Source organism: Pan paniscus, chromosome 18, assembly GCF_029289425.2.
Source record: "Pan paniscus chromosome 18, NHGRI_mPanPan1-v2.0_pri, whole genome shotgun sequence".
NCBI classification, from domain to species: Eukaryota; Metazoa; Chordata; class Mammalia; order Primates; family Hominidae; genus Pan; species Pan paniscus.
This window is the reverse complement of record NC_073267.2, coordinates 14,470,129-14,489,051: the sequence shown is the minus strand read 5'-3', so window position 1 is coordinate 14,489,051 and position 18,923 is coordinate 14,470,129. Positions and strand designations below refer to the sequence as shown.

General features: G+C 39.7%; 1 protein-coding gene across 1 annotated transcript in view; it reads right to left on the bottom strand.

Moving 5' to 3' along the window:
- Window positions 1–356: 356 nt before the first annotated feature.
- ERCC4 (ERCC excision repair 4, endonuclease catalytic subunit) overlaps window positions 357–18,923 on the bottom strand; it is a 38,178-nt gene continuing 19,611 nt past the window's right edge. Inside the window, exons 11-15 of the mRNA XM_063598384.1 lie at window positions 18,382–18,492; window positions 16,941–17,538; window positions 14,819–14,911; window positions 7,847–7,959; window positions 357–5,077 (exon numbers count right to left, since the gene is read on the bottom strand). Coding sequence (XP_063454454.1) covers window positions 4,344–5,077; window positions 7,847–7,959; window positions 14,819–14,911; window positions 16,941–17,538; window positions 18,382–18,492 — 1,649 coding nt within the window. The 3' untranslated portion in view covers window positions 357–4,343. The remainder of the gene's footprint in view (window positions 5,078–7,846; window positions 7,960–14,818; window positions 14,912–16,940; window positions 17,539–18,381; window positions 18,493–18,923) is intronic.

The following is an 18,923-nucleotide window of genomic DNA, read 5'->3' as shown; positions in this document are numbered from 1 at the left end:
AATGAGCCAATCAGTAACCAATAATTAAACTTGTTTGAAAGATTACAATAAATTCCAGAGGTGTTGAAAGGATAATTCATTTCTTCCAACTCTGACATTAAAGGAACAAAAATGTACGAGGCAGGAGTGGCAAGGAATTCACCTTTGTTGAGCTAAGATATCCCAGGCATTGTGTTTACCACACACTCATTACAAACTGACAAATGAATATTTTCAGAAGAAGAGTTTTCTAGTTTTGTTTTGTTTTCCTCCTTAAGGAGACATGATACAGAATGAAAAGCAGAAAGGAAAAATAACTAATAGTTTCAAGTCTTAGAAAGTAGGTTATCAAATGAATTAAACAGCAAAAGCAGTGGTTCAAAGAGCATTTCTGCCTTAATCGTTTATTCTGCATAACAAAAACGAAAAAAATGAAACATTTTCAGGATTTTAAATTATTACTGCTGGTAATATATGCCCTTTCACTATGCATTGTTATTTTTACTTTGCCCATAAAATACTGAGGAAAGTACTGAATAAATATATATTTTATTAAACACACACAAATACAACTCTGTTAAAATTCATATAAATCAGTTATGTCTCACTCCCATCCAAATTCTGGCTTATACATCTTTAAATTAAAAAAACAACAGCATAGCGGTTTAGGCTACCAAAAGCCTGGTTGATAAGGATTATTAAGTGCTGAAGTTCAGAACTGAACCAGAAATAGCTATAAACCAAAATAGAAAACAAAATAATGAAGAAAAGTGATAATTCACGTCAAAGCCTGGCTTAATTTTAATATACTCCATCCTGAAAAAAGAACTTTCCTAAAATGTTGGTTTTTCAAGAGGACATTTCTAGGTTAAACTGAACACAAAAGAGAATTTCCCCAAATGAGTTTTCTGAGCCAAAGGACAATCAAATTATGCTTGCAAAACAAAAGGAAAGACCAGTAATGCCTCTTTCCCCCTGCCCCATTTCTTCGGATTTGCTTTAGTGTAGGTTTTCCTACTGAAGGCCATTTATTAGTTCTATATTGTGGGGTTTCAATGCGACCAAATCTAGACTTAACCCTTCACATCCTAGTGGGTTGATGAATGAGACTATTTTCAGTCCCTCATGAGCTGGGAAACTGTATCCAGGATGTACTCAAACACATGTAGACATATTGTCTACCGAGCTTCAGCCTGAATTAGTAATAGCTTACTGCCAAAAGGATAATATTTATGACCACTACTAAAAATGATTTCTTGCACAATTTTAAGAAAGTATCAAAAGAGGCACCATGATTTAAATGAAACTTAAAATGATTTCTCACAATATCTCATTTGTTCACATTTTTATACAAAAAACTTGTAAAATAGAATAATGCTGATCTAGCTTTTAGAAAAGGTTTTAAAAGAGCCAAACATGAGTTCATAAGTACACTGGATATTGACTAGAGAGAAAAAAAGTGAAGTTAATAAAATTATGCTGGAAAATAAATACATTAATTTTGCAACTGCATGCATCTCTAGTTCCTTTACCAAAGATTCTTAGATTGTAAAAAAAAATTTGTACAAAAATCTAAGTAAACACTTGATGGATGTATTGAAAACTTTCCAAAACTGGAAATACATTGAAATATATTTATGTAGTTGGAAGAGGAAGTGGTAGCGAGAGGCTTTCACTTACAATGACCGTTTTAGAATTCATTAGAAATTACTGTTCATAATTCAAATACATACGAGACAGTGCACCTGTCTTCAAGCGTCCAGCAGATACAAGAGCAAAGAACAGATTTGGAGAGCCATGGGGCACTGGTATTAGTGCAATTTTTAAGACTGTTATTTATATTGTACTAGATAACAAGGACTGTTGAAAATGGTAGCTTTAGGAAGACCTTTTTTTTGAAAACTCAACTTGGAATGAAACCCCTTTCATAGAATATGCTATGGGAAGATGTTCCTTTTATATAATGAAACAACAATTAAAGGCAAGTGGAATTATACAAGAGGAAAAAAATAGAAACCACATACTGCAAGCAGAAGTGCTAGAATAGGGTGAAGAGACATTATAATAATCATTATCATTTGAAGTGGTAGGTCTATTTTAATATACTCTGAACTATATTCAATAAAACAATAAATACAAAATTGAATGTTAACGATAATGTAATCATTCAAATTTTTGTTTTCCATTCTAGCTGGTATATTTTGAATCCTGGGAAAAAATTAGCAGCCCAAATCTTTATTCCATCTTAAACTAATTTTTATTTCTTCTCCTTTTCCTTACTCTCCACATCATCTTACAGAGTTCTACTGTTACCAATCTGGTTCTTGATACCCCTCAATTCATTCTGGTTATACCCTTGTGTAGAGTTCAAAATCCATATATACTGTTAAGTACCAATAAATCAAGATGCCAATGTGAGAGGTTCAGTTCAGAAACGACAGTTAAAAATAATTTTGTTGGGTGGGTGCGGTGGCTCACGCCTGTTATCTCAGCACTTTGGAAGGCCAAGGTGGGTGGATCACCTGAAGTCAGTAGTTTGAGACCAGCCTGGCCAACATGGTGAAACCTCGTCTCTACTAAAAATACAAAAATTAGCCGGGTCTGGTGGTGCACACCTATAATCCCAGCTACTTGGGAGGCTGAGGTGGGAGAACTGCTTGAACCCAGCAGGCGAGGTTGCAGTGAGCCGAGATCGCGCCACTGCACTCCAGCCTGGGCAACAGAGGGAGACTGTCTCAAAAAAAAAATAACAATGACAATTTTGTTAAAGTTGAAGACAATTTTGTGTTACATGATCCACTGTCTATTAGTTCAAATAGTCTAGCAAACAAAAAAACAGCTGATGTTGGTGAAACATTAAAATATGTGATATGGCTAGCAGAACTGATGTCTATATCAGCTCCTGAGGTAGAAAATTTACTACCCATTACTCAACATGTGAACAAAAGCCAACTTAATAATGTTTAAATATAAAAGTTTAAAAACTGCACAAAGATGCTGTGAATATCCTATTTGTACACTTACGTAAAAAGCCAACTTAATCAGGAGGTTTAGACTGAGATTTTTTTCTTTATGGATTTTTAAACGTATATATTTCTTTCGTATTTTTATATATTCCATACATTGATCTTTCATTTACCTACACTCCTTTTTATCTCAAGGCAGGAAAATCAAATCTTAAAAGCTTAGTGGGCCACTCATTGGCTTGTATTTGAGTCCTCACAGAGAGAAGTAGCCACCCTGGCACAGGATGGTGAGAAATGAGGAATCACAGGCAGGTGAGCTTAGGTTGTATTTTTCTTTTCTTTTCTTTTCTTTTTGTAATAGAGACAAAGTCTCGCTCTGTCGCCCAGGCAGGGGTGCAGTGGTGCGATCTCGGCTCACTGCCAATTAGGTTGTATTTCTAGAGGATATGATGCTGGTGTCTTAGGATATAAGAGCTGGGAAACGAGGAAGTCTGAAAAAACTCTGTAACTAGCCAGCTGGACTTAGGGATCTCTGATATTAGGAGACTGAATATGTGCAAAAATTGAGAATTCTAAGAGCTCCTTCATCATTAACTTTTGCAAACAGGTAATTCATTTTGCTTTAAAAATACTAATTTGGAACAATGAAATTATAGTATATGCTACATATGTTAGGGTCATTAGAAGACTAGTCAACCAGTTTTTGAGGAGACTGTCTTGAATTAGTAGTAGGAAGGCTCCATGAAATTTCCTTAGAGCAGACAGGCAGAAGTATGGAGCTGAAGAAAATGTGGTAGAGAGAACTGGTCAGGAATGGCAAAGAGATGTTTCTTCTCAGTGTTCCAGAAGGCTCCTTTGTAGACAAAGGGTCAGAACATGATTTCCTACACAAACATCAGTTCAACAGCAAAGAACAGATTTGGAGAGCCACAGGACAATGGTATTAAGTGCAATTAAGACTGTTATTTATGTTGCACTAGATAACAAGGACTGTTAAAAATGGTAGCTTTCTTGTGCCTGCTCTTTTCCCTCCCTGCACCGTCCATGCCAGGCTTAGCATATTCCTTTCTAAATGAGATCTGTTAGGATCAGGTAAAGTTTCTACCTTCTGTAATCACTTGTAGGAACTCTACCTGATCCTGACAGATCTCATTTAAAAAGAAACATGCTAAGCCCAGCATAGACAGTGCAGGGAGGAAAATGAGCAGGCACAGGCAAGTTCAAGTGATGCCTAACTGCAGAGTTCAGAGAGGAATCCTGGCTTCTGGTCCACCGTACAATCATTAAGAGCATTGGAAAAGAATGAAATAGCAAACCAATAATTAATAATGACCTATGCTGTCTGGCAAGGAGCCACTGAAAAGTACAGGCATGGGATAAGAAAACAGCCATCGCTGTTCACTTTTTCCCTTTTCCTTTTGATACGACTTCTGCAAAAGAGGTGTGAATGAAATCATAAAGCTGTTTGGCATTTGCAGCATTCCCCAGAATACTGGTGAGCTCCTCTTGTGACAGGGCTGCTAATTCTGCGATGTTCTTAACGTGGTGCATCAAGGAGCGGCAGTTTTTGGCATTCACCCCTGGCATTTTTAACAAGAAGTCTTGGGGACCAGGATTATACTTTTCTGACTCGGGAAGGGTTTCGGAATCTGCTGTAATGGCCAGTGCTGTCGCCGCATCAGGCTGTGGCTTACTTTGTTTCAGCTCCTCAAACAACTCCGCCGTTGCATGAGGAGAGGGGCACCAGAGAATCCGTAGTCTGGGGAAGTGAAGTGTAAGAAGAGTGAGTTTGGAACTAATGTCATTGCTGGAGATCTCCTGAAACAAGGCACCTCGGGAAGTGAGAGAGAAAGGCTTGCTAGGGTCAAACTCAATCAGAAGCACGGGACGCTTGTAGTAGCGGGACATGGAGATGCACTGGCTGTAGAGGCGGCCGTTATTTAAAGAGCCGATTAAATCACTGATACTCTTGCGCTCCACGCACATTTCTGGAGTGAGGATGTAATCTCCAACCTCTAAAGTCACGGGTTCAATATCAATGCCCCGACGATGGATCAGAGATGGAAGCTCACTTCGAAATTCACGCATATCCACAACTATGCTTTGCTGTGTACCATTCTGTTCCTGGCCACCTACAGAGAAAAAGTAAGTAATGTCACTGGGGAAGAACTCTCAAAGAAGGAATATAACAAAATCTAAAAATCGATATTTCTGTTGTTAACTCTGATGGATGGTTACATAATTCTATATGGTAATGTTCCATATAATTTCTATATTTTCAAAAAGATTTGTTTATAAAGTAGAGGCAATTTCCCTTGAACGAAACCGAGCTAATAGGAAAGTTAGACTGTCAGTAGTTCCTTACTTGCGATGATTCATAAATCCACACATATCTGCTAAGGTCTCCCCTCTGTAGTTTCCTCATAGCCCATTATTATTGCACTGACCACATTTTGTTGGTCAATGTATTCCCAATTCCTAGGACAAAGCCTGAGGGTAGAGGCTTAAAATAGCAGCCACAGGAGATGTTAAAAATGCTCACTGAGCAAATCTAGTGATTTAGGGACTATTGTATTTATATCAGTGAGTCCAGAGATGGGGAAAGGGAAGGAGCTGGGAAAAACATGAACATCTTAGACCACAGCTTCTCACATTATAACATGCACATGAGCCACCTGGGGTCACATTAAAAAGCAGATTCGGGCCGGGCGCGGTGGCTCACGCCTGTGATCCCAGCACTTTGGGAGGCCGAGGTGGACGGATCACCTGAGGAAAGGAGTTTGAGACCATCCTGGCTAACATGGTGAAACCCCGTCTCTACAAAAAATACAAAAAATTAGCCGGGTGTGGTGGCGTGCACCTGTAATCCCAGCTACTCGGGAGGCTGTGGCAGGAGAATTGCTTGAACCCAGGAGGTGGAGGTTGCAGTTAGCCGAGACTGCACCAGTGCACTCCAGCCTGGACAACAAGGGCGAAACTCCGTCTCAAAAACAAACAAACAAACAAAAAACCAGATGTTGTATTTAGTAGGTCTGAGATCTAAGGGGTCTAAGAATCTGCATTCATAACAAAATCCCAGGTGATGCTAATGCTGCTTGTTTAAGGATCACATTTTTAAGTATCAAGGGCTGCTGTAGGCAGAATAATGGTACCCCGCAAAGATGTCCACATCCAAATCCCTGCAACCTATTAATACGGTCATGTGCTGTACAACAACGTTTTGGTCAATGACAAAGTGCATGTAAGACAGTGATCCCGTAAGATCACAATACTGTATTTTTATACCTTTCTATGTTTAGATGTGTTTATACACAAATACTTACCATTGTGTTACAGTTGCCTAGAGTATTCAGTACAGTAACATGCTGTGCAGGTTTGTGGCCCAGGAGCCATAGGCCATACCACATAGCCTAGCTGTGCAGCAGGCTAGACCGTCTAGCTTTGTGTAAGCACGTTCTCTGATGTTCATGTAATGATGAAATTGCCTAATGACACATTTCTCAGAATGTATCTCCGTTAAGCATTTTGAGATCGGGAGATTATCTGGCTTATCTAGGTAGGCTGAAGGATTCTCAGAAGTGAAAGATGGAGGCAGGATGATCAGAGAAGAGAGGATGCTATGCTACTGGCTTTGAAGATGGAGGAAGGGGCTATAAGCTAAGGAAATCAGGTGGCCTCTAGAGGCTGGAAAAGGCCAGGAAAGGGATTCTCCCCTAGAGCCTCCAGGAGGAATGCAGCCATGCCGATATCTTGATTTTAGCCTTGTGAAACCCATTTGGACTTTGAACCTGCAGAACTGTAACATAATAAAATGTGTGCTGTTTTGAGCCACTAAGTCTGGGGTAATTTGTTATAGCAGCCATAGGCAACTAATATGAAGGCGTGGAGAACTGACCTCTAAGGACAGACTTCTATGTGTGGTACCCATACTGCCTTACATTCTGTCGTTCTTCATGAAATGTCAACAACCTGGTTGATATTTCAAAGAATCTTCTTTGAACAAGACACAGAGGCTCTGAGGCAATGTTTCCCAAAGTATGGTCCAAAAACCACTTCCATCAGAAGCCCCCGAGCTGCTGGCTCCATTTCACATCCACTGAGTTGGAATTTCTATGAATTGAGGGTTATGAATCTACAGTTTTAATGAGCATCTGAGGTTATTCTAAAGTCTACTAAATTCTGACACCCACTGCTTCAACTGTACTTGGCCTCACCGAAGGTTAAACCAACTCAATCGTATTGCTTTTCTCATGCCACCTGGCTGAAATCAGCTGCTGGCATAGGAAAATAGAAATTTGGGGAATGGGAAAATGGTGACTTCTGGATCACAGTGCACTTGGAATTCAGCAGGTCTTGGTGGCATGCCACAGTTTGGACACTGCACAGCAATGCGTACCAGACACCAGGTATCTGGGGAGCTACCAAGAAGAAATGAATACAGAAGGAGAGGAGGAGTGTACGCACCCCACCTATGTATACAACTAAGGGGAGAGGCAGAGGAGGGAAGGAGAAACTTCCTTTAACTACTCTGAGTTAAACTGGCTTTTTAGATTGAGATAAGAACCTAATCACCGTTTACCAAAGTTTATTTGCAAAAGTACATTCTGAGTCTCAACCAACCAAATATAAAGGAAATGCTGGAACATAACCCATTCTAAGCTGGGGTGCCTAAAACTCAACCTCACATGATTTGCAGATGACACAGTGCCTTCACTCTGGGGAGGACACATGGTTAGTGAATGGCAGAGCTGAGATTAGAGTAGGGAAGTACACATCCTCTCCTTGGCCCAACCCTCATTTTTAAGAGTTTGTTAATACAGACCAAGCCTTGGCAGAGTAACTCTGAACTTCACAGCCCCCTTTGCAGGCAGTGGAGGTGCCTGACAAAGTGCAGGACTCACCGGCTTTCCGAGTGTCAGTGGAAACATCTGCAGATGCTGTGCCTCTTACTAGGTCTAAGTTTGTTTCATCTCTGCCTTCTCTTTCTTCAGGGACAACCATGCTCGCTTTTTCCCTGTGGGAGAAAACATTGTCAACACTTTTGAAACGAATTTCAAAATTCTAGATTTTATTGTGTGTAAATTGTAGTATTGAAAATGATCTACATGATGATAGCAGTAAGAGAAAAACAAAAACAAAAACAAGGAATATATTAGAAGTAAATATGCCAAGACAAATGATGGGTAAAGGGAGTAGAAAAAGTCAGTAAAAAGTACCTTGGTCGGATACTACTTCTTGATTTTCCAGAGTAAAAAAAGCAGTTGTTTATTTTGACTTTATATTCAAATATTTAAGAAATAACACAAGCATGTCAAAAAATGCCACATGTAAAAAATGCCACCAAGAGATTCTTGAGACTGTTTGTAAGGTTAAAGTGTTATTGATGTTAAAATGTAAATCATTTATATTCAAACATTTTCAGGGTAATCATAAATAGGGGTGGTTAAAAATCATTAAGAAACTAAAAAACATATATGATAGAATTTTGATGTTAAAAACTCCAGGTGGGAGGTCCCATTAAACACCCTGAGTTTTAAAGGAAAATCAAGATCAAGATTTTGAAATAGATATAAGAAATCAAATTTCTATCAGAGATTAAAACAAAAAATCAACAGCTCAGGTTATGCCTTGGGAGCAGCATTCATTACTCACTCATGCATTTATTGAAAAACATTTATGGAGTGTTCCTGTGTGGTGCTCTAGGTACTTTGGATATAATCGTGATCACGCAAGAATTCCTGTCTTCAAGGTGGCTCATATCTTATACGGTAGATCTAGAGGACAGTACAGTCATAACTAAGATTTGCAATTTGGAACTACATCATGACAAGATCCTCAATAATCACAGAAAGAGTAAGCCAGGTTTGCAGTCCCTTATTTTTCAAAATTGATAAAGTATGTTATAATTAATTCTGCCAGGTATGACAGAAAAGATGTATAAGCTGAGTCTCTTCCCTCCTTGGGTTCACAACTGATGTCGAGGGAACAAAGCAAACATGAGAAGAAAAAAAAAACAACTGGAACTGAGGAACTGCGATAAAACAGACTAAGGTGAGGGGAACAGAAGAGGAACCATCAATGTTAATTAATTTCAACAAGGGTTAAAACAACCAAGATTTTCCCATTCATATGGTCTGGCTGGGTCCCCACCCAAATCTCATCTTGAATTAATAGTTCCGATAATCCCCATGTGTCCTGGAAGGGACCTGGTGGGAAGTGATTGAGTCATAGGGGTGCTTTCTCCCATGTTATTCTCATGATAGTGAGTGAGTCCTCACGAGATCTGATGGTTTTATAAGTGTCTGGCATTTGTCCTGCTGGCACTCATTCTCTCCTGCTGCCATGTGAAGAAGGACAAGTTTGCTTCCCCTTCTGCCATGATCGTAAGTTTCCCAAGGCCTCCCCAGCCATGTGAAACTTGTGAATCAACTAAACCTCTTTTCTTTATAAATTACCAAGTCTGGGGTATTTCTTCATAGCAGTATGAAAATGGACTAATACACCCATTAGAGGAAATGAAATCAGAGGGTTCAATTCTTCAACCACTCTGGATAAATATTTTAGAGCAGGGTATCGCTAGAAGATACTACTAAAGAACAGAAATTGTAATTTAAAATTTTATACTATTTGAAACAACCTATAAATGCAAATATATTATTAGTACAAATTTTATAACTAGATCACAAGGGGGCAGACAATGGTTTCAGTTCCATGTTTTTCTCATTATTCTCAATACCAGACTCAAGCGCTACCTGCTGAAAAGCCCTCTGCAATGGCAATGGCTCTGGCTGCCACTCATTACCACTCCATTCTCTCTATTGCACTCTGGTTAGGACAAAGGGCAGACCATTCAAAAAAATTACTGCTCTTCTGTTTTTCCTTAACATTCATTTGATATTATTATGTTGTGTCCCCCACTTTGTTTCTACTTGTTACACTGGCTAAACTGTATATCACACATGGGATCATCCCAATTTCTGATTAATTTGTAGTCTGTATAATCTTAGGGGGTTAGAGTACAGATTCCGGTTCCGAAGTGTGTGGATCTGCAACCATTTACTGGCCACGTGACCTTAGGCAAGTCATTTCATGGCTCTGTACTTCAACTTCTTTATTGGTAAAATGAGGATAATAATTTAAAAACTTACCTCAAAAGACTGTTACGAGGATTACATAACATATGCAAGGCGCTCAGAACAGTGCCTGGCACCTAGTAAGCACTATATAAATGTTAGGTGTTATTATTACTGTACTTATAACGTGGTAATCTCTTCGTCTAATTATCCATGATTATACTAAAAAACTGAAGATTTGCTTTCAAATAATTCCACAATTGTTTCCATTAATAGCTACAGAAAACAGCTAGTTTACCACTAAATGTTATAACTTAACCACAAGTCGAATGTGAGAAAAAATATATTCGAGATGAAACCTGGACTATGAAGAAAATAAGCCTTCCTAACCAGTAATTCAGTTTAACAGAAATGTATCATAATTATAAACAGCCAGTCTCTTGCTTTCAACATGTGGCATAATTATCCAAGTTCCCCTATGTGACAGACACAAAACAATTAAAAAATTCAGATTCCTATTTCTGCTTAAAGCACCAAGCTTTCCTATGTTTGCTTTAGTATCTTCAATGGTATTTTTATTAAAATTTATTTTATTTTAATTTTTAAACAAATTGAGATGGGTTCTCACATGTTGCCCACGGTGGTCTTGAGCTCCTGGGCTCAAGTGATCCTCTCGCCTTGGCCTTCCAAGGTGCTGGGATTACAGGCGTGAGCCACTGCACCCAGTCTTCAATGTTATTTGAATACCGTGTACAACATAATCCTATGCCAACATAGGAACGTAGCACTGAACTAGAAGTCTCTTCCAATGGGCATGTACTTAAGCCCTCATGCTAGCCCATTTTGTGATCATATTTTCAAAAAGTAAACTTTCAAATAATCTTACCCTTTCCTTTGAAAAGCAGTGACCTCCTCAAAGCTATGTATACTGAGGATGTTATTACTAAGTTTTCTACCCAGGGAGCATTTTATGTCCCTGGGTAGAAATAAAATTATTATGATATTTAGCAGTGTAATCTTTTCCTCTTTATCTGTTATCTATAATCTACAGATCTTTAATCCAGCTAAACAATCCTTTCACTGTCAGTTCACCTGATTTGTTCCTTTCTGGTTATTTTAAAGAGCCACAACTGCTTTTGTTCTTACAACATCACCCATGGAGGTCTTGGTAAAAGCACATTGTCTCATCTTCATATTAAATTTTTCTCTTAAGTACACAGTGCAAATGTTTTTTGAACAATGCACCTCAAATATGTTTTTGCTTTGCAAAAGAAGCACCTCTCAAATTTCCCAAGTTTCCTGGGAAAGTAAGTATCTTAAGATTCTAAACAGTGCAACTATCTGATTGACTGCTGGGTAAAATGGGAAGATCTTATTTATGACAAGTAGACAATCATCATTGAAAGCATTAAAAATTATGCAAGATAATAGATAAAATTATGTTAAAACCTGGTGCAGAAATTTTTCTATGGATTGAAATGTGGGAGAGAGTCCATGATCCAGGTTCTGCTGAGTGAGGTTTTCCAGTATGTATAAGGCTAATCCACATCTTGTCACTGAGTCCTTTGATGTGTAGAAGCAGGTGCATAAATCAGGAATGGCATGGGATCTGGTACCTTACTACTATCTACTAAAAGTGCTCTTTTCTAGATTAGATTCCCTGATGCACTGGAGAAGAGGCAGCTGCATGAAGACAGGCGAAGCAAGAAACTCACCTACTCAGGTGCTGTCTTCCTCCCATTCTATCAGGCTCCTCTGGCTCTAACACTGTGCAGGAAAGGATTCACTCAGCAGGCCTGGGCTGCTCAAACTCTGCATGTTTCCAAGAAAGGCTTCTCACCTCAACACTGGCTCTTGGTCAGCTCCTGGGAGATGAGCTCTGAGCCCCTGGAGTATTCTCCCTGATAAGGTTTTTATATGCCTGAGGCCTTGGGTCACAATGTGCCAGCTGGATCAGATAGTTTATGCTGACGATGTGATTTATGGTAAATGTCTGTTGCTGCTTTGGGGGCTGGAGTCTGAGGAGCTGTAGCCAGCCATGGAGGTACTCTGTGTCTATGTGACTCAGCTCAGTAAAAATGTGGGGACTCAAGGCTCAGGTGAGTTTCCCTGTTGACAACACTTTGCATGTGTGGTCACACACTGTTGCTGGGAGGACTCAGCACATCCATGTGACTCCACTGCGAGAGGACACCTGGAAGCTTAGGCCTCGTTTTACCTGGACTTTGCCCCATGTGCCTTTTCCCTTTGCTGATTTTAATCTTTTTTTTCTTTTTTTTTTTTGAGACGGGGGTCACTCGGTTGCCCAGGCTGGAGTGCAGTGGCACGATCTAAGCTCACTGCAACCTCCACCTCCTGGGGTTTGAGTGATTCTCCCACCTTAGCCTCCCGGGTAGCTGGGATTACAGGCATGCGCCACCACTCCTGGCTAATTTTTGCATTTTTAGTAGAGGCAGGGTTTCACCATGTTGGCCAGGCTGGTCGTGAACTCCTGACTTCAAGTGATCTGCCCGCCTTGGCCTCCCACAAGTGCTGGGATTACAGGCGTGAGCCACTGCATCCAGTCTTAATCTGTATCCTTTTGCTGGAAGAAACTGTATTGCGAGTATAACAGCTTTTCTGACTCATGTGAGTTCTTCTAGAGAATCATCGAGCCTGAGGATGATCTTGGGGAACCCTGACATGAACACTGAAAACCCAATCTGAGTATTTTAGCTCTGTGCACTCATTTCTATCTAGGTGACAATTATTTTAATGAGCGAAAACTTGGGCAAAGGCTGTTCTAAAAAGAGTGAAGGAATGGTCAGGAGGTACTGGCCCACATCCAGTATCACCAATTCTTTGATTCTATCTCCCAAATCTCTCTCAAATCTGTCTTCTTTCCTCCATTAACCTAATCTTGGCTACCACCTTCTCTCATCAGACTGCACTAGCATTCTGACTGGTTTCCACACTCACTCACTCTTCAGCTTGATGCCAGAGAAAGCCTTTACAAACATACTTAAGTCTCTTTCCTACTTAGAATGCTTCAGTGCGGTCTTACTGCCCGTGAAGCCCTAAATCCTTTACAGGGCCTCTTGTACCTGGGAGCCTTCATACACACCTTTGTTCAACATAACCCCCTTTCCACCCCATCTGCCTAGTATCAGCTTGAATATCATTTCCTCAGGGAAGCGGCTCCCGATCAGCTTGTGGTCTGGGTGAGGTCTTTGATGTACTCTCCTATTACACCCTCTTCTTTTACCTTTGCAGCCAGCGGTGCTCTGTATACCTCTACTTATTACAATATTTATAATAATTTAATGTCTGTCTTTTCCACTAAAGGGTAAGTTCCAGGAGGGCAGAGGCTTTTTCTGCACCACTTGTAACCTCAGCACTTTAATATCAGCACAGGGCCTGGCACATACCAGATGCTTAATAAATATCTGTTTACTCTTTGAGCCTTGTGGCATGAAGGTCTCGAAGACAAAGAGTAAGACAGAGAGAAGCAAAGAGCCTGGAACAAGAGGCGGCTGGTATAATGCCTGGTCTGTTATAACACGATTTCTGAACTAGGTTTTTGAAAAATATATACACCCACATATACGACATAAACAATCCCATAGAGCACACTGGTAGGAAACATATTTTCATAGGCTGAGAGGACTGAGCAATACTTGTATGACTAGCAGCTGGATGAATCCATGGCCAAGGCATATCACCATTCGAGAGGATGTGAAGGGAAAAGAGGGGACCGCCCATGCACCATGCTGACCCCCATCGTGGGACTCCATGCCACTGATTCAGCAAATACCCCCATTTCCAAGAATTCTTCTCCTGGGCTATCCAGGTTATATGTATATTTTGCACATGCACTGAGAACCCGCAGCCACCACTGCAGAATGGTTATCCATTTTGAAATTCGGCCTAGGGTACTGGCAGGTTGACTACTGCTAAAAATAATTTCTGCCCTCCATTGCCAATGTCTGAGGCTTGGAAGTTTGCTCTGGCCCAGCCCACTCCGTCCAGGCCATGGTCTCTGCTGATCTAACTTTCTCTGGCTCAGCTCTGTGATGCCCCATCCAGCCCTTGCCCTGGCTTCTGAGGCCCTTAGAGATTATCTGGCCCATCTTCCCACACCAGGCTGCAATCTTCTTGACAATATCCCTAGTAGGTGGTTATCAGATTTATCGAATGCCTTCAGGGCAAGAGGTAGCCAACCAGTTTGTGAACATCTCACCATTTTCCTTTCGTAAAATGGAAGGGCATTTTCTGCTTGGATTTGGAATAGTACCAGATACTCATTCTTAAAAACATACACATGTATGTCCAGACAAACAACACACTTCCTAAGAAATCTTTTCCCAGAGTGATTCTATTGATTGTGATCATAATTGGCTGGGTTGTAAAAGCATTTCCCAATAAACGGTAAAGCAGCCACCCACCCACGGACATATTGTGCATAAGGCAGGGAGGAGGGAGATTTACTAATGTATTTCTTAGAAAAGCAGTATTTTAGCTATATTTCTCGTGTTTTATCATACTGCTTCATAAACAGAAAAGCAGTTGTCTTTGTCACATTTCTAATATTCTATTAAACCACTGAAAAGCAACTGGAGATGAAGGAAGAGACGAGGAAGAGAAAAAGGAAGTATGTGCTGAGGTCTACACTGGAGGACAATTCAGACCACAGGTTTATCTCAATGTGATCCTCTCCAACGTCTTCCTTGCCCTATCCTTCCTGAGCAGGACTATCCGATATTCCCCCATCCAGAGGTTTCCAATGTAGCTGGGCTTTCATACCGATTTTCTATGTATTACCTTATGAGTTTTTCAAAAGCTTCCTTTTCTTTCCGCAAAGCAGTGAGATAGCGTTGTTCCTCAGTTGAACCTCCGTATATAAGAAAGTAAACCCTGCATGTTAAGACAGAACTTTTAGGTTGGAAAAACAGCATTTTTAATCCCTGAAAGGAACAGCAGAACATGTGAAATCAGCAACCTAGAGCGCTCAAATAATAAATATTTGACTAAGAATCAAAGGTTTCATTTATCACACACTAGCTCAAATTAAGCTGTCTAAACCCCACCTGTTAAAGGTCTCGTTACCACACAGGGCATTTTTTATTTTCTTTTCCCAAAAGGAAGAAAAGAGTTTAGGTAAACACTGAAATATAACTAGAGGGATAGAATAATTCTCTCCTCATAACTATAAACAAACAGAAAAAAACACAAATTTTAGAGGCTTCTCCAATTCTTTCTTTGCACCTCAGCCAAACAATCATTTAAAAAGTTGGACAGTAGTTATGAAAACCAGCCTATGAATGTTTTTTTTAATTCATGTCTTAACAGAATACAGCGGTCACACATTTTATATAAATACACGGGCATGGAAGACATATGGATTACATCAGGCATCTCAAAGAATAATTTGATCTACTTTCTCTTAGAAAAGTCCTGCTTTTTAGGCTGGGCATGGTGGCTCACACCTGTAATCCCAGCACTTTGGGAGGCTGAGGTGGGAGGATCATTTCAGCTCAGAAGATCAGCCTGGGTAATATACTGAGACCCCATCTCTACAAAAAAAAAAAAAAAAAAAAAATTAGTTGAGCATGGTGGCACATGCCTGTAGTCCCAGCCACTTGGGGCTGATGTGGGAGAATCACGTGAGTCGGGGAAAGGGGGAGGTGTTGAGGCTGCAGTGAGCCATGATTGCAACACTGCACTCCAGTCTGGGCATCTGGGCAAGACACTGCCTCAAAGAAAAAAAAAAAGGAAAAAAAAAAAAGGCCTGCTTTTCCATCTTGTTTGTTGCTAAGAGAGCTGAATTAAGCACCTCCTCTGTCCCTTTGCTTCACCTTCAATCAAAGCTATTTTCCTTTTTGAGCCTTGGTTTTTCTTTTAGCTGTTATCTTCCTACATGATAATTCTTTGAAGTGTAAACAGAGAAAAGATCATTGGGTAATGAGTCAAGAGACTCAGCTCTCCCACGGATGTGTCATGTGGCCACCAAGGCCAACTCAGTCACCATTTCTGGGCCTCAGTTTCCCGTTGATAGACTAAGTGGTTGAACTCCCAGGTCCCTTCTGATTCTAACATTTTGCTCCCAAATATCACACTATTCTGTTCTCAGGCAAGAAAGAAGCTTGGTGTACATAAGCTATCTACAAAGTTGATCAACAGCACAGTACAAAAAATTTACCAGCCTATAATTATTTTACCAGCCTCATCAAATCTCTTCATCCTGCATTATTTCTGATCCAGCTCCTCCATTCATCTCTACTCTGAAAGGCTGTGTTAGTTAAAATGCTAGGGGAAGGTTTCTTTTGGCTCCGTTTTTGGTTCAGACTGAGTTCAGGATATTAATTTTGCTGTTTATTTCCCCTCAGATAATTGGAAAGCCAGAACACTATCTTCTTTGGGAGGCATCATTTTCTCATCTGATATTTCTGTAGATGTTTCATCTGATATATCTTGAAACTCAAGAAAACCTGGTACAGTAATTCCCCCAACACTTAAGTTTTATGTGGATGTAATTTAGACTCATTTCTTAAAATTTGTAGGAAAGATATTTTAGAAGATTAAAATTACTTAGCCAAGTCACAGTTATATTAACTTTTGTTAGAAATTAGAATATTATGCATTTCCCAGACTTTTTCAGATACAGTACCCCATACGATGCAAACCAATACCCAAAGAATAAAGGACAGAACGCACAGCAGCACGTAACGAGAACAAGAGCAGTCCCCTTGGTTTGTTGTTCTGCTGTGATACTTGACATCCTTCCTATCCAACTTCCCAGATTCATCAGGAAGCAAAATAAGGTTTCATAAACATAAGCAGCATCGTAACGGATATTAAAGAAAACTAACATGCAACTGGTATAGTTTCTGGGTTAAATCCTAAAGAACTGTGCAACTGAAAGCTGTGATTCTTTATAACTTGCCTCAGAGGTTTCCCAGGCCTACTCGCCCTGTAAATTTCAAGCTGCCGAACAAAGGTTAGCTCTGCGTCATAAAGAACCACGTATCTTGGCTCCACTTCATGTAGTACCCTTGTCAGAGCATAGGGGTCGCTGCAACCCAGAAGCGGATGGATGATAGTGAGGGGTTCTTTCAGGATTCCATAAGCAGCATCCGATGACAAATTTACATCAAATTCTTCATGCTTAATTTCTTCCGGGCAGCTTTCTGGGCTACTGCTTATTTCTCGACGATATCCTTCCTCGACATCTCCTTCCTCTTCCAGTTCTTCAGGTTTTCCTACCATTTGAGTTAAGGTCAACTTCCGTTTTTTCTTTTTGAGGGTTCTTTCTTTGGTAGAAGCCCGTTCTTTGTTTTGGGGGTCTTTAGGTCTTTTGTGAGGTTTCCTAATTCTCTTTGAACTGTCTTCCTTCCTAAATTTCATCCAGACTTCTTCAGCTTTGCTATCCTTCTCAAAGGTTTTCCTGTAGAGCCTCAATAAGAAGGCCTCCGCTCCAAGAGTGATATAGTCTCTCAGCTGGGAACATGTTCGGTCATCACTTGCACAAATCAGTACTTGACCTGAAAATAGAAAACAACATTATGTTACTATTACCTCACTTGTCCTCCTAGTTTCCCTGTGCCCCCTTATTCCTTCACCCGAAGGGAAGACATCTTACCCTTTGGTATTAAAGATCCACAATTTACAAACTATTTAAAAAGGGTCTTAGGTATTGATCAAATGCTTTCTCCTCTCTGGCAAGATTACTTAAATCTTTTCAGTAAAGTTGAAGCCAGACTATTTAATCTTATGAAAGTACAACTGTGGTGTAAATGGGGCTTTAAAGAAGTTCTTTTTAATTAATATTTTTTTCCAGAGGATCTTATATATGCCTAAATTAATTCCAAATGGATTTTTCCTCTTTTGTGAATTGTGTTAGTCTCCTCTGCCAATTTAGACAATGTCTTCAGTTTGTACCGGCTCATTACATATTGAAGTAATAGAAGAGTTGAGGCTTTTTTGGAAAGATACTTGGCTGAGGATATAAAACAGGAGGCCCATTAGTTTATTCCTTGGGGATTCCAGATTTAAAGCTTGGTGAATATGTGTAGAGATTAGCTCAATCTTTAAATAGAAGTCCTAAGAACCCAACTAGTGAAAAAACCTGCTTTCATGAACATACAATGATTCAACCTGGAGAAAATAACATCAAACGAACAGAAATGAGGTTGCCACTAGGATCTCAGTGTTCATTTGCCATTTATTTGTCTACATTTTACAGATAAAATAGCAGGGTTTTAAAATAGAGACAGGGTTTCACCATGTTGGTCAGGCTAGTCTTGAACTGCTTTTAAAGAGCTAATTAAATCAGGACTCATTTGATAGATTTTGGAAGCAAATGTTTTCATCTCCTTTTTTCCTACCTGGACCACCAAGAGCTTCACTCTCCTTATTTTCTGCCTCAATTTCTTTTAATACTTCAGTCAGTGCCTCCCACTTTGGGTTGCTTTCTAGGACCAGTTCCTTTTTTGTTTCTGTAGAGAAATAAAAATATCTCATTCTATGTGATAATATTTACCCATAAAGTCTTCCAAAGGCTTTTAAAACAACAGATAACACGAGCATCAGTACATATGCCCATTTATTTAAGCTTTCTTTATAATGTTAGATGGAATCTGCTTTCCTGAAAAAGATCTACTTAAGGTGTAAATGAAAGATACTTCAAACCATTAATATGGCTTTCAAAATGCCTTGGTAGAAAGTTATATGCATGGTCACTAATGAGAGACCATTCTGTGTTAGTTGTTTCTGTGACACTATATATAAGCAGCTATACAAAACAAAGGCATCGGTACACAATGACGGTATTTATTATTTCTAAAATCCCCATGACTTTCATAATCCTGAACATGGATAAAAGTAGACAACAATTAAATTTTTTGTTCCTATACGCATTCAAACACAA